The 16689-nt window shown below is 41.6% G+C and overlaps 1 protein-coding gene across 2 annotated transcripts in view; it reads right to left on the bottom strand.

Moving 5' to 3' along the window:
* Positions 1-16689, bottom strand: part of glb1 (galactosidase, beta 1) — a 90958-nt gene that overhangs the window by 64453 nt on the left and 9816 nt on the right. For both annotated transcript variants that reach the window (XM_072283371.1, XM_072283370.1), the window contains exons 5-7: positions 14878-14972; positions 5988-6168; positions 2032-2090 (exon numbers count right to left, since the gene is read on the bottom strand). In XM_072283371.1, coding sequence (XP_072139472.1) covers positions 2032-2090; positions 5988-6168; positions 14878-14972 — 335 coding nt within the window. The remainder of the gene's footprint in view (positions 1-2031; positions 2091-5987; positions 6169-14877; positions 14973-16689) is intronic.

The raw sequence follows: 16689 nt of genomic DNA on the forward strand, positions 1-16689 counted from the left end.
TACTCTCCAGAGGAAAATAATCTTTGTTATCTACTAATAAATTCCTTCATTAAAAAAACAAAAAGAAATATTGTGCTTTAAATTACATTCTTAATTTTCTTATGAATTATTGTGCTAAAAGGAGCAATAACCAAAACTACTCATTTGCAACATTTTAAAAAGAATTTTTGAGAGAATTTAAAGATTTGCACGTGATGTCCACAAAACTTAAGTGTTGAAACAGCAGCTATTCATCACTTTAGAGATGAAGGAAAGGATATTAATGGGACCATTTATAAAATGCTTTGCAAAACAAAAATGAAGAAATGGTCAAATATCTCTGGTCAAATACATTAACTTCTCAAAAAGCTCCTCATAAATTCTTTTTAAGATAAGTTTGTTTTTGGCAAAACTGCATCTCGTTGGTCTTGGGAAACCATTTGTGAGGTTAGATTTTTAATATCAAGATGTGGTTTCACTAAGATAAGATGCATTAGTTTCACTAATCTAGACCTAAGCACTCAGTCCTGAGGCTGATTTATTGGTAGGAGAAAGGTAACAGCTGTGTTCTAAGTCAGTCTTGAGCAATGTCAATCCTTGAATACGCTCATATCAACATACAGTATCTAACCAAATAATTTATCCATTCACCAGCAGGATCAGAACTACAAGCATCAATATGAATCTACCCTCCAAAAAAAAACAAACTGTTAGAGTAAGTCAGTGGTTCAAGCAGCTCCTCTGAATGCAGAGGGATGGTCAGCATCTCAGGTGACGATCTTGACCATCACTTTACTTCCACAATGGTACCTGACCATCTGAGTTCTTGCAGCAAATTATATTTTGCTCTGGATTCCAGCATCAGCATCTCCTATGTCTTCATTAAGCTACCTATTTTCTGTCAATAACTGAAAACATTTTAAAATCATTAAAGTAATTATTTTCATTTGATGTATCAATAGGCTAATCAGTGTTTGTGGGGTAAAAGTTAACGTAATCAAGGATGTCCCCTTTATTTTTTTTGTTGATGTAAAAATTAAGCAGACTTTTCTGTAACTGATACATTGAAAGGTAAATTGTGTAACTGTGCAATTGGTCCAAAAATTATAATATAGCTTACAAGAAAGGTACCAAGTTTCCTAAACAGAGCAAATTATGCAGTGTTACAGAAAATTTCAGGACTGTAAGGATACGCAGCAGGGCAGTGGTAGGAACTACAAATTAATGTCAAGGAAATCAGTCAGCAAGGAGCATTTGACAAAGGAGCATTGACCTCTCTTTACAGTTTTCTTCATTGCTACAAATGAAAAAGCTGATTCATTCTGTCATACCCAAGGGACCAGGAACCAACCTGAATCAACCTGCTGATGGAAGTTTGTCCAGTCAAGAGGGCAAAATATTGTTAAATTTGGTAAAATAATGGGCAAATCCATTGTTAAGTTGTATAAAGATAATTGGCATGGGTATTATTATTTCTGTTATTACACTTTATTCAGGGTTTATGTGGTGACCAGGGAGAGGTAGCACCTCTGAAGGGGCGTGTCATCTCGAATCTGAGGCAGCTCGCTCTCCTTTGGTTGCCACTGGACTCTCAGCTCTCACCTGTGGCTCTAAGTAGCTGTCTGCATGCGACAGCAGCCACACCCTGGTACCCAAGCTTTCACAGGCAGCCTCATACCCCAGAGAGATAGGGACTTGCATGTTCTAGCACGTGAAGTCAGCTCCAGCGGACTGGGCAGATGACATCTACCGTGAGATCCCACAGCTAGAAAGGAAGTACTGCCATACTCCGTGGAGAGTGAAGGGCATGTCAAGACACAGGAGACATCATTGTCATTCACTGCAACCAACAAAGACCCCAGTTTGTGACACTTGCTCATACCACTAGACCCACTCTTCTGAGGTAGAGAGAGTGGAATTGCCCCAGTTTACTAGAGCAAGGCTTTTCCACTGTAAAAACTCCACCCACAGGTCTGCGGTCATTGTTTGACACCTATCTGTCCTGGAGAAATACAGGACTCGCTGAAGACATGTTCAATAGTTGTAGCTTACCAGTGGCCCTCGGGGTTCAAAAGATCTTTGAGCACTGAAATGTTCAGTCACGTTTCCACCTGTTGGGAAAACAAAGTATTGCACTGTTACATACACACGCAACCCTGGGGAAAGTACCGGTTACATGCACGCAACACAAAGTATCAGCAGCAATAGAACACACCTGGGGTCTGTTTTTGCAGTTAACAATCACTATTTTTATTAATAACTACTTAATATAGTAACTTAAGCAGGTGATCAAAAGTTAGCAGTGTTATGCATATATAGGTGTATAGATAAAGTTCCCAAACTTAATCAAGCTCAGGTGGCTGTAACTCATGTAAGAGTTATATTCTTACGATAGTATGTAAGAGAGTTCAGTTCAGATGCACAGAGTTGTTATTGTTGTTATGAGGGAGATATTTGTAATCCAAAGGCGAATGTTGTGAGAAGGCAGTTACGTCGATATTCCACAGATTCCATGACAGCAGTACAAAGTAACAATAGCAGTAGGTTTTATCTCTGAAGTTGTTCCACTCCACACACGAAGTATCACCAACAGTAGCTTATCACAAAGGGGAACCACCACCCAGGCAAAGGTAGACACACGGATAGATTCCACGCGGTTAACCCAAACACACGTGATAGCCACTTATCCAGTTCCACGACATACGACATAACTCCAACAGTGATTTGCCACAGGGGTGCCTTTCTTCAGTGAACTACCACACCCAGACAAAGGGTAAATACACATGTGGTATTCACAAAGGGGTTCCCCTCACCAGAGAACCCACTTCTGTGGATTAACTATGTGACAATCACACTTTCGTATTCGAAAGGAATCCAACTCATCCTTACGGGCTACTTAGAGAGAGAGTCCAAACAGTGATCTCTTTATCACTAGGTTTCTTCTGTTTCAAACCTTTCTCTCCCCTCCTCTTTCTCTGCAAACTTCTTCTAGTTGCAGTACTTTGTGAGAGTCGTTTATCAAAACTCTGAATTGATCTCAACTCACCCCTTTGGGCGACTGGTGTCTTTCATTGATCGAAACCATCTTGACTCTGACCATGTGTCTCTCTATGTGTCTGTGAGAGGATCATCTGACCTTGCTTATTCAAAACAAGCCGCGAGAAACCATAAACATTCATTGTCCATCAAACAACTCCACCTCTCTCACTATAGTAACCAAGCAACTTTGTAGTCAAAAGAAATTCAACAGTGTCCAAAAGTCAGTCTCATTCTCTTAACATTTTAAAGTGACAGTTCACAGAAAAAATGAACCCTAGGGGTATATAACATGCACAAAGTGAGGCTGAAAAGACACGGTGCTCACGTGTACCAGAGCAAGCTCATCAATTGGCAGCTGTGTGGTGTGCTAATGGGCATTTTGGTTATGAGCCCTGTAACCAAACTGCCACTAAATGACGTTTTCCTTTCCTACTGCAGAGCTCACGAAGCAAAATACATCTTCCAGGACGGAGGTTGATCTGGAAGGATGGGCTTTGCCAAGAATGCATTGAGGAATTGGCTGCTGCCTTAAGGTTGAGGAGTGGCTACCAGCCATTAAAATTACTAATCAGGGCTTGTAGGGAGGGTGCAAATATTCAGCTACTGAATGGACACACATTATTAATGTTTTGGTAGTTCACCTGGACTTGTGAGGATTGAGATGGAGGGAGAAGCATAGCAGAGGGATCTTGTGGATTGACATGACAATGATCAAATGGGAGATCATGCGAGTAGGGATTTCTGTACCAATTTGGGTAGTCCTGCAAGAGAGAGTTGCATTAATAGGATTTAAATTAGTAGAGCCCAAACCCCGTATTCAGTAAACACACACAAATATTGCTGGTGAACGCAGCAGGCCAGGCAGCATCTATAGGAAGAGGTACAGTCGACGTTTTGGGCCGAGACCCTTCGTCAGGACTAACTGAAAGAAGAGATAGTAAGAGATTTGAAAGTGGGAGGGGGAGAGGGAGATCTGAAATGATAGAAGACAAGAGGGGGAGGGATAGAGCTAAGAGCTGGTAAGATGATTGGCAAAAGGGATATGAGGCTGGAGAAGGGAGAGGATCATGGGACGGGAGGCCTAGGGAGAAAGAAAAGGGGAGGGATGCCCAGAGGATGGGCAAGGAGTATAGTGAGAGAGACAGAGGGAGAAAAAAAGAGAGAAAAAATAATAATTAAATAAATAACAGATGGGGTACAAAGGGGAGGTAGGGCATTAACAGAAGTTAGAGAAGTCAATGTTCATGCCATCAGGTTGGAGGCTACCCAGATGGAATATAAGGTGTTGTTCCTCCAACCCAAGTGTGGCTTCATCTTGAAAGTAGAGGAGGCAGTGGATAGACATATCAGAATGGGAATGGGACGTGGAAGTAAAATGGCCAGAGAAAGCAGGATCTCCCAGTGGCCACACATTAACTTCCGTTAGTGCCCCGCTTCCCGTTCGTACCCCTTCCATTATTTATTTATTATTATTTTTTTCTCTCTCTCTCTTTTTTCTTCCTCTGTCCCTCTCACTATACTCCTTGCCCATTCTCTGGGCTTCCCTTCCCCCTTTCTTTCTCCCTAAGCCTCCCATCCCATGATCCTCTCCCTTCTTCAGCCTTGTATCCCTTTTGCCAATCTACTTCCCAGCTCTTAGCTCCATCCCTCCCCCTCCTGTCTTCTCCTACAATTTCGGATCTCCCCCTCACCCTCTCAAATCTCTTCTCTCAGTTGGTTCTGACGAAGGGTCTCGGCCCAAAACGTCGACTGTACCTCTTCCTATAGATGCTGCCTGACCTGCTGCGTTCACCAGCATTTTTTGTGTGTGTCGCTTGAATTTCCAGCATCTGCAGATTTCCTCGTGTTTGCGTTGCCAAATGGGAGTCCTGGGGTGTTTGACAATATGGATTAATCTGGTCAGTCATATTTAAAACATGGTGTTGTTAGGGTACCAAGTGTGGAAAGTGAGACCGATGCAGAAATTATATAAGATGTGCAACTGTGACACATCATGGGGAGTCAGCTCGAAGAGTGACAGCAAATGACCTGCAAGTGGTCATTATGGCAATTCACCTGGGAAAGGTCTATTTACAATCAAATAGTTTTTAAATTAAGAGCACTACAAAAGAAAATGTCTGTGCTTTGATGTATGATGACTATACAGTACATAGCTCAATATTTTGAAACTACAACCATGACTTCCAGCAATTATATCACATACAAGAATGCATATTGAATTTGCCTGCTCTACCGGATCACCCATATAAACTGCTAGTATTACTTCAGCAAATGACAACAATTAGTTGTAAAGGAAGTGTTTCTACAGTGCCAGACAGGTTCCTGCCCAAAGCAGACAATGTGGCTGATCTTATATCATGGAATGAGTCCATTTGGCCCATTGTGTTCCTGCCAGTTCCAGGGAAGCAATCCCATCAGATCCATTTCTTCCTTCCTTCTTTTCCTGTGCTTTGTAGCAGCTTATTCTCTCTCCCTTACACTCATTGCCCCTTTGGATCTATTTGCCATTAACCTACACTGGAAACAATTTGCACTAGCCCATTATTGTGATGTATGATAAAACTGCAACATCCAAAGAAAACCAATGCTTTGTAGTGCCTCTGCTGACGAAATGAGCAATTTGGTGGGACCTCCTTCAAATCAGAGATCCGATCCTCCCCTCCCATGAAGTCTGTTTTAACTTTGTGCAAATGTTATTTCTGAGCCACCATGAGCAGATCAGGGTTCTCTCCCTTCCAAACATTGCTAGATCAGTTATAATCACTTTCCTTTTTCTGTAGGTATGCTGATAGAAGGACTTCATGGATTGCAAAGTCTTTTGTAATATCCCAAAAGGAATGTGAGAGATAGAATATAATGAAACAAAGTCAAGTCCAGACACAACATGGGAACAATTGAGTTCACCATGGAAACCTTTGCCTTAACACTCGAAAGATTTCAGTTCTTCCAAAATAAATTCTTAAAAGTACCTGGCCCAAAATCTACGGCTGCATACATTCCTTGCAAAGAGCCACACTTGAGATCTCCTACGCTTGCGCCATCCGTTGTAAACAAAATGATCTCATTTCCCAGATACTTCCGAAAGAGCTTTAATAGATGTCGTAAGTAATTATAGTCGCATGCAAAGTAGCTGCCATATTCATTCTCCACCTAAAACATCAAAAGAATTTGTGCTTATAATTTCCTATTGCCATGCAGAAAAAAAAACATCCTTTGCACAATACTGTTGACATTTTTTTTTAATTCATTCATGAGACTTGAAAGTTGGTGGCAAGCCCAGCATTCTTTGTTCACTCTTAATTGCCCTCAGGAATCTGGTTGGCTGCCATCTTGCTGAACAGCCACAATCTGTGTTGAAAGTACTCCCCAGTGCTATTTCAGGACTCTGACTCAGTGACAATGAAGAAAGTACAATATACTTGGGGAATTTTATAGGATGCAGAACTGGGCTGAGAAGTGGCAGATGGGGTTCAAAGTGGAAAAGTGTGAAGTATAAGACATTGGAAGGTCAGATACACTCAAGAAGGCAGAAAATAATGTTAATAGAAAAATTCCTAACTGTGTGCAGGAACAGAAAGATCTTGCTGTCAAAGTACAAAAACTCGTTCAAAGTGCCATGCAAGTTGATAGAGTGGTTAAGAGGGTAAATGGTGCGATGGCCTGCTGCCATTAGGAAGGTGATACAGGAGCCTCAGGACTCTCAGAGCTAGGTTCAGGAACAGTTATTACACCTCAACCATCAGCTTCTTGAACCAAAGGGGATAACATCACTCAAATTCACTTGCCCCATTATTGAAATGTTCCTACAACCTATGGACTCACTTTCAAGGACTCATCATGTCACTTTCTCGTTATTTATTGATTATTTATTTATTACCATTTCCTTCTTTCTGTATTTACACAGTGTGTTGTCTTTTGCACATTGGTTGAATAGCCAAGTTGGTGCAGTCTTTCATTGATTCCAATATGGTTAGTATTTTATTATGGATTTATTGACCATGGCCACAAGAAAATGAACCTCAGTGCTGTATATGGTGACATATATGTACTTCAATAATAAATTTACTTTGAACTTTAATTAATCAGGGAATTGAGTTCAAGAGCCACAAGGTAACATTGCAGCTCCTTAAAACTATTTGTATATATGCTGTCTTCTTATTACTTCCATCAGAGAGAAGGTAGAGGAGCCTGAAGACACACACTCAGTGTTTTAGAAGCAGCTCTTCCCCCACCACTATCAAAATCCTGAATGGGTAATGAACCAAACCATGAACCCCAGCTCACTATTAAGAAGGGTGCAGAGATTTACCAGGGTGCTGCTTGGATTTGAGAACATGTCTTCTAAGGAAAGGTTCAGCGAGTTAGGGATCTTCTCTTTGAAGCAATGGAGGATAAAAGGCGATTTGACAGGGTTTTTTAAATATATAAACAGAGAGTGGTAAGTACCTGGAATGACTGCTGGGGATGGTGGAAAAGCCTAACAGATTAGGAACATTTAAGAGACTCTAAGACAGGCTCGCAGATGAAAAAAAAACATAGGCCCTGTAGGAGGGAAGGATTTGATTGACTGTGGAGTAAGTTTAAAGGTCAGCACAACATCATGAGCCAAATGACCTATATGGTGCTATACTGTTCTATGTCCCACATTTCCAATCACAAAAGACAAATCACAGAACTGGAGATGCTGGAAATTTGAAATAAAAACGGAAAAGGCCATAAAGCAAGCAAGGCAGCGTCTGCTGAAAGAGGGCCAGTTAATATTTCATGTCTGTCAGATTTCATCAATTCCAGACCTGAAACAGGAGTCATTTCTCTTTGAATGGATGTTCCCTGATCTACAGAATGTTCCCAGCATTTACATTTTTTTAAATTCAATTTTCCAGTTAGAATAGAGTACAGTTTAGAGAGGACCTTATTCTTCAATGCAAGGTCAAAGGTAACTACCCCCAATATGTCATTTCTGTGGTATCTAGATAGCAGGTCAAGTTCTTTGAAAGGTCTTCAACCTGAAATGCTGACTCTAATACACTGCCCACTCACGCAGCCTCACCTGCTGAGTATTTCCAGCATTTACTGGTTTTGTTTCAGATTTCCAACATTCACAGTTTTTTTTATTGTCACTTGGCTGAATTCAGTTCTGGGTTAACAATCACCTCAATGGTAATTGTGTCAAAGGATGATCTCCAGACGCCCCCTGCTGGACATTATCATTATCTGACATGAATGTTATTTGACATTTCTCAGCCAAGTCTTCATGGTGACCAGGTCTTACACCATACAAGAACTGTTATTTATGCCTGCTCTCCTGGGAAACACAAGCACCCGTGATTAATAAAAACTGCTTATTAAGGGAATAGCAATCTCATAGTATTTAACTGAGACCTCATCCTACCATCACAAGATCCACAGTTAACTAAATTAATATTTGACAAAACTATTTGTGGGAAATTAGGATTCAGATAAGATTGGGGGGAGGGGCAGCATTTGAGACAGATAAGGCCAGAAGACTGGCAATGGGGAGGGGTAAATGTGCAAACATAACTGCTTTTACCAAGGCCAAATTGTAACTGACGATTGCTCAAGCATGTGATCTGTGAAATTACAAAGGAAGCATGGCAGCGCCTTGAATTCCTTAGGAGTTGTGAAGATTCGGCACGATATCTGAAACTTTGACAAACATCTATAGATGTGTAGTAGAGAGTATATTGACCGGCTGCGTCACAGCCTCGTATTGAAACACTCATGCCCTTGATCTGAAAATCCACAAAAAGTAGTAGATACGGCCCAGTCCATTATGAGTAAAGTCCTTCCCACCACTGAGCACATCTACATGAAACACTGTCGCAGGAAAGCATCATACATCATCAGGTACCTCCACTACCCAGATGTATGTTAAGAACAAGTGCTGACTTAGAATTTGGAAAAACTTAAGACAACTGGGAAGCATCAGGAAAGTCTGCTGAGTGTGGAAGATACACATACCTTATAAAAGAAAATTTGCTGTATTGAAAAAAAAGTTAATCTGGAGATCTCTGCAGGGATTACAGATATTACAAACAGAGACCTCGACTAAAGCAGACTAAAGGGGCTACACAGATTTTACACCACTCACCCATGCAGAATGTAGGTAGAATAACAGTGCTGATTTTAAATCTTTTACATAAAAAGCAAGAAAAATATCGAAGTCTCTATCAGAACAAACAGGATTAATTGTTAATGATTGTTATAAGACATAAACCTGGGAAAAAAATGAATCCCTTATAGACGACAAAGACAAAAGGTGTTGAACTGTGCAAAATTTATGGGAGAGCAAAGAATACGACATGATAAGAGCAGAAAGTCACGCGAAATATGAATCCAAAACTTCTGAGGGACTTGAGGCTAACGGGCATATAATGATCAAGATAAACAGGTCTATTGTATGAGCATTTTTTTCACCAGGAGGTTAAGAACAGTGAGGCAGTGGGCAATGTCAGTTTTATTTGACATATAAAAGGTTTGACTTGGGAAAACCTTGGAAATCATACCCATAGCTATCAGTGTTTTACTTTTATCTTCTTTTCCCCACATGTCCTGGCTCTTAAGGGGTCACTCTCTCCTACATCACTTCTTTTCCTAACATTACATTTACTACCTCCTGAAAACACCGCTTCTCTGCACATCCATTCCAACAAATGGCGAGTCCTCTTTCTCAATTAAGTCTCCCTACCACATTTCCCCTATACAGTCTATTAGCTTCAGCTCCGAAACACTGCCTACTTCCAGCCCATCATCGCACCTACTGCTGACTAGACTCCTCTCTATATTTTGGCTTTCAGATTTAACCTCTTCAACATTCACTTCTCTTTCGATCATAGGCGCCACCTCAGATCCAACTCATCAGAAGTTCCTAGACAACTCTGATCCCACCTGACCTAACTCCTTACAACTCCACATTCTCAAAGCAATTGGCATCTGCAACGTCTGGTTTCTGTCGCTTTGTCCCACTTGGAGCTTGCAGTCTTCCAGTTGATACCCAATGGATTACCTTGTTTCATTCAAATAGCAGAAAGCTTCCTCTTGTGGACTCTCCAAGCCTTTTCTCTATTCGTATACCTCTCTCACATTGAAACCTCTTCTCTTTGTTTTTAATAATCATCACCATTTGTAATTTTATTTATTTCTAACTATCTAACAGTGAGAAATCTACACATTAGCATTGCACAAGTTCTGTTTCCATTCAATTAGTTCTTCATAACACAGCTCTAAGAGATCATACCAACAGCATCAATTTTCCTCAGAATACAATGCATTCTGGTTATTTGCACTGTAGGGAACAACTTATTAACTCACCAACTAACTCACCTTTAGAATGTGGAAGAAATATGAAGGAAATCCATGTGGTCACAGGGAGAACATAAAGTTCTGCCTCAGCTTATCACACATACAGTGGCATGCAAAAGTTTGGGCACCCCTAGTCAAAATTTCTGTTACTGTGAATAGCTAAGCGAGTAAAAGATGAACTGATTTCCAAAAGGACTAAAGTTAAAGATGACTCATTTCTTTAATATTTTAAGCAAGAAAACTTTTTTTATTTCCATCTTTTACAGTTTCAAAATAACAAAAAAGGAAAAGGGCCCAAACCAAAAGTTTGGGCACCCTGCATGGTCAGTACTTAGTAACTCCCCCTTTCTTTGGCAATTATCACAGCTTGTAAACGCTTTTTGTAGCCAGCTAAGAGTCTTTCAATTCTTGTCTGGGGGATTTTCGCCCATTCTTCCTTGCAAAAGGCTTCTAGTTCTGTGAGTCTGGGCCGTCTTGCATGCACTGCTCTTCTGTTGGTGGCCTCTCTGACTAGTCCCTTCTTGCATGGTCACTCAGTTTTTGAGGACGGCCTGCTCTAACCTGATTTACAGTTGCACCAGAGGATGAAGGGCTGAAGACAAAGGAATGTGATTAAGCTGCAGTCAGCCTGCAGGAAAAGAGCCGACAGGCACACGAAAGGAGCCGCGTTTCCTAAAGACTTGGAACAGCCTCTCTGCTTAACGTTTGGTAGGTAGTGATTAGGGAATGCTAGGATAGATCTCGAGGTACATAAAATTTGGGGGGGGGGGGGGAATTTCAAGACAGAGCGTTTTTGCTGCCCTATTTGAGCAGATCCTCCTAGCTTGGCCTTTCCTGGTACAAATTTAATTGTTGTCCAGGAGGGCCAAGAGGAGGGACTGTTAGAGTAAGTTTTTGGGTAGATGTTTCACTTACGCTTAAATGACTCTGGCCACCAGTCTTCTATTTGACAAAGTACTGGGGATAGAGTTCACAACATTGTATTTCCTAAAAGCTGTGAATATCGGCATACTATACCAGATGCTGCTGATGCCGTAGTTTGACCAGATGCTGTAGCTTTGAAGACAGTATTATCTATACGTTATAAATATTAATTGTCCTCTATGTTAGCACGTAAAATACCAAATAAATGTATTGTGGATTTAACTTGCATTCCTAAAGGCTGGGAGTACCAACCCAAACATGTTGGCGTCAGGAGGAAAGGATGAAGTCAGAAGGTGTGATGTTTTGTATGTAGCTTCAAAAGGAAGCGTTGTCCATGCTTTGTCTTTAACTTTGTAAGTAGCGATTGCCTTTTGTGTTTAGCAACTGGACCATTATTCTGCCAGTAAATGTGATTCTGTCCATAAGCCAATGTTGGCGCTGTGTAATTCTATCATTCTTAACAAGGTGTACACATTCCAGGATGTTCACTGCTACTAATATCAGGCTCACAAGCTGGTGATTCTGTTTTCCCTCTCCTTCCTTGCTTAATAAATGAGGTCAGAATTGCTGCTTCAGATCCACTGGGACAATTCCAGACTCTATAGGGCTTTGGAAAATGAGGACCATAATTTAAAACCACCTCTTTCAATACTCTAGATGAAAATCATCAGGTTGCTGAGATTTATCAATTTGCAAGGTCACCAATTTGTATTCCTTTTTGACTAATACTTCGTTCCTTTAGTTGAATGAGTTAAGAGGACTCAGGGAATGTCAGTTTCAGTATCAACTCTATGCAATAGTTGCAAAGCAGTAAACTACAAAGCACAAAGATTACATGGATGTACAGTGGCATGCAAAAGTTTGGGCACCCCTGGTCAAAATTTCTGTTACTGTGACCTATGATAACTCTCTAGAGGACTTACAAGCTCCAGTGGCTGAGATGGGAGATACTGCGCATACAACTGTTGCCTGGGTACTTCACCAGTTGCAGCTTTATGGGAGAGTAGCAAAGAGAAAGCCACTGTTGGAAAAAAAAATCTTATGAACTCTCGGCTAGAGTTTACCAGAAGATTCATGTAGAAGATTCTGAAGTCAGCTGGAAGAAGGTTCTATGGTCCGAAGAAGCCAAAATTGAGCTTTTTGGCCATCAGACTAAACATAGCACATAATCAAAAACACACCATCCCTACCATGAAGCATGGTAGTGGCTGCATCATGCTGTGGGAATGTTTCACTGCAGTGGCACCTGGAAGGCTTGTGAAGGTAGAGGGTAAAATGAATATGGCAAAATTCAGAGAAATCCTGGAGGAAAACCTGATGCAGTTTGCAAGAGAAATGTGTCTTGGGAAAATATTTGATTTCCAGCAAGACAATGACCTCCAGCATAAAGCCAAAGCCACACAGGAATGGCCTAAAAACAACAAAGTTAATGTCCTGAAGTACCACGTCAGAGTCCATACCTCAATCCAATTGAGAACTTGTGGCTGGACTTAAAGGGCTGTTCACTCACAATCCCCATGCAATCCAAAAGAACTTGAGCAGTTTTGTAAAGGAAAGTAGGGAACACTTGCAGTGTCCAGGTGTGCAAAGCTGATAGAGACCTATCCATGCAGACACAATGGTTTTAATTGCTGCCAAAGGTGTATTTACTAAATACTTACGCAATCAATTATTCTGTGTTTCATATTTGTAACTAGTTTAGACCACCTTGTACCGGTCTGTTTTCACTTTTTCTGTTGATAGGTATCAAAAAAGCCAAATTAAATCCACAGTATTTCAATGTTGTAATGCAATAAAAGATATAAAGTCCAAATGGTGTTGGGGCGGGTGGGGGGGGGGGGTGAATACTTTTTATAGACACTGTATACCAACAACCTGGTTGAGAGAACAACATGACTTATTTCCAAGTTGCTGACAATACTGAGAGGAACTAAGTGTTTGAAAGTGGATGTAAAGATGCTTCAAGGAGATACCAACAAGACAGGGTGAGAGTATGAAAGATAAAACACAATATGGAAAAGCAAAGCACATAACAGAAAAGGGAAATTGTTAAGTAGCATAAGACTGGATAGTGTTGATTGCCAAAAGGACTTTGATATGGTTCTATTCAAGTTGTTTTTACACAAGGGTGGACTAAGAATGAAATGAGTTGAAATTTTCTTTACTATAAAGATGTTAAACTTTTGGAATTCTCTTTCCCAGAAGACTGTGGAGAGACATTTTTTGTATTCATTCATAATAGAAATCCATAAGCATCTGGATAATGATGAAGTCAAGGAACACTGTGATGTGCGAGTGAGATAGAACTTCAGATATGACCTTAATGAATGGCAGAGCAGGCATGGACTGGATGACCTTCCTCTGTGCCTAATATCCTTTTTTTTTAGCATAATGTTCATTATTTCTAGAGAATGTGACATATGGAATTCATCAGTATGACATTACTCAAGCTAAAGTCTGTTAATTTAAGATTTATCTCTGATGTTCCACATTTCTTGGCTGTCTACCATCCCAATGTCAACAACGTTCAAAATTAAACTCCCTTGGAATCAACTCCTATTTTGGCATCATATTCCCTATCACTACAGCCCTTTCTAATCCTAAACCCCTCCATTTCCTGCTGCCTGATGAAGGCAAAGAAATAGTCACCATTTCTGATCAAGAATCAGCATCAAGACTGAGAGTGCCTAATTTCAAACCAAGACGTCAATCGTCCCTTTGTGTTCACAGACCCGATGAGTTCTTCCAACAATTTATTTTTGACTTCACTTTCTGGTATCAGCAGTCTCTTGTGTCTGCTGTGAACTTATAATTAGTACATGTACCAGCATGTGTAGCCAACCAACTGCAATTTCAGTTCCTACCTCTGGAAGTCATTCTAACCATTTCCTCTTTAAAAAGGATCCTCCTGAAACCCACCATTTGGAGCAAGATTTGGGTCATGTGCTTATATACCTTACAGTGCAGTGTCAGATATGAAGCACTGAGATGTTTTAGAAGATCAGACGGAGATCTAGTCACCATAGAAAGGATGTGATTAAGCTAGAGAGGATGCAGGGAAGCTTTGCAATGATGTCGCCTGGACTGGAGGCTTGACTTATAAGCTAGGACTGTTGCTTCGGAGTGAACGAGGCTGAAGGATGACCTTATAGATAATTATGTTGGATATAGATAGAGTAGATGGTCATAGTTATGTTCCATCGGTACATTGCCTAAAACTAAGGAGCATAGGTTTTGGGTGCAAGGGAAAAGATTTAAAGAGGAATTGAGCAACAAGCTTTTCACAAGGAGGGTGGTGGGTACATAGAATAAGCTGCCAGAGGAGATAGCAGAGCCAGGTACACTTACAATGCTTAAAGAGATTAGGACAGGCAAATGGATGGGAAAGGTTTTTAAAGAAGTGTAGCCCAAAAGCAGCAAATTGGTTTAGCTTAACTAGGCATCTTGGTTGGTTGGATGAGTTGGGCCAAAGAGCCAGTTTCCATAGCAAATACTGTATCTCGATGACTGTTGAATCAAAGATAATTCAATAAACAGAATTACACTTACCACTTTAACTAGTCTAATCAGTTCCATCATGATTTTTAATTTTTAAAAAAAAGCACTCCATACCTGTACAGTAATGATTGGTCCATTATGCTGATACAGAAATTGTTTCACCTTGGGCAAGAGCACACTCATCCATTTGTCAACATACTCGAGATAAACTAAAAAGAGAATAATGGAATTAATTGTTCAATGACCTCTGCTCCCATGATGTCACACAGTTGCATAGCCCCCTGAAATTACTGCATCCACGTTTAAAATATAACCGACCTTCCACACTCTGAGGCAGAGCACTCTGTCCTCAGAAAGAGCCTCAGCTTTGTCCCCCTGCGCCCACACCTCAGCGAGTTCTGCGTACGCCATAAAGCTGAACTCTTCTTCCACTGGCTCCTCCGAGCTTACTTCTTCGGCAAGGACTCTCCCACCCCCACCAAGCCTATACTGGTATCTGTCCCCCACTTTTCCTTCGCTACATCGACGACTGCATTGGCGCTGCTTCCTGCAAGCATGCTGAGCTCGTTGACTTTATTAACTTTGCCTCCAACTTCCACCTTGCCCTCAAATTTACCTGGTCCATTTCCGACACCTCCCTCCCCTTCCTTGATCTCTCTGTCTCTATCTCTGAAGACAGATTATCTACTGATGTCTACTATAAGCCCACGGACTCTCACAGTTACCTGGACTATTCCTCTTCCCACCCTGTCACTTGTAAAAATGCCATCCCCTTCTCTCAATTCCTCCGCCTCCGCCACATCTGCTCTCAGAATGAAGCTTTTCACTCCAGGACAAAGGAGATGTCTTCCTTTTTTAAAGAAAGGGGCTTCCCTTCCTCAACCATCAACTCTGCCCTTAAACACATCTCTCCCATTTCATGCACATCTGCTCTCACCCCATCCTTCCGCCACCCTACCAGGGATAGGGTTCCTCTTATCCTCACTTACCACCCCACCAGCCTCCATGTCCAACATATAATTCTCCGAAACTTCCACCACCTCCAACGGGATCCCACCACCAAGCACATCTTTCCCTCCCCCCTACTTTCTGCTTTCCACAGGGATCGCTCCCTATGCGACTTCCTTGTCCATTCGTCCCCCCATCCCTTCCCACCAATCTCCCTCCTGGCACTTATCCTTGTAAGCAGAACAAGTGCTACACCTGCCCTTACACTTCCTCCCTCACCACCACTCAGGGCCCCAGACAGCCTTTCCAGGTGAGGCAACACTTTCACCTGTGAGTCGGCTGGTGTGATATACTGCGTCCGGTGCTCCTGGTGTGGCCTTCTACATATCGGTGAGACCCGATACAGACTGGGAGACCACTTCGCTGAACACCTATGCTCTGTCCGCCAGAGGAAGCAGGATCTCCCAGTGACCACACATTTTAATTCCACGTCCCATTCCCATTCCGATATGTCAATCTACGACCTCCTCCACTGTCGAGATGAAGCCACACTCAGGTTGGAGGAACAACACCTTATATTCTGTCTGGGTAGCCTCCAACCTGATGGCAGGAACATTGACTTCTCTAACTTGCGTTAATGCTCCTCCTCCCCTTCTTACCACATCCCTTATTTATGTGTGTATTTATTTATTTATTTCCCTCTCACAATAATTCCTTGCCTGTTCTCCATCTTCCTCTGGTGCTCCCCTCCCCTTTTCTTTCTTCCAAGGACTTCCGTCCCATGATAATCCCCCTTCTCCAGCCTTGTATCCCTTTTGCCAATCACCTTCCCAGATCTTGGCTTCATCCCTCCCCCCCTGTCTTCTCCTATCATTTCAGATCTCCCCCTTCCCCTCTCAAATCTCTTACTATCTCTTCTTTCAGTTAGTCCTGACGAAGGGTCTTGACCCGAAACGTCGACTTTGCTTCTTCCTATGG

Source organism: Mobula birostris, chromosome 19 (assembly GCF_030028105.1).
Source record: "Mobula birostris isolate sMobBir1 chromosome 19, sMobBir1.hap1, whole genome shotgun sequence".
In the NCBI taxonomy this organism is placed as follows: Eukaryota; Metazoa; Chordata; class Chondrichthyes; order Myliobatiformes; family Myliobatidae; genus Mobula; species Mobula birostris.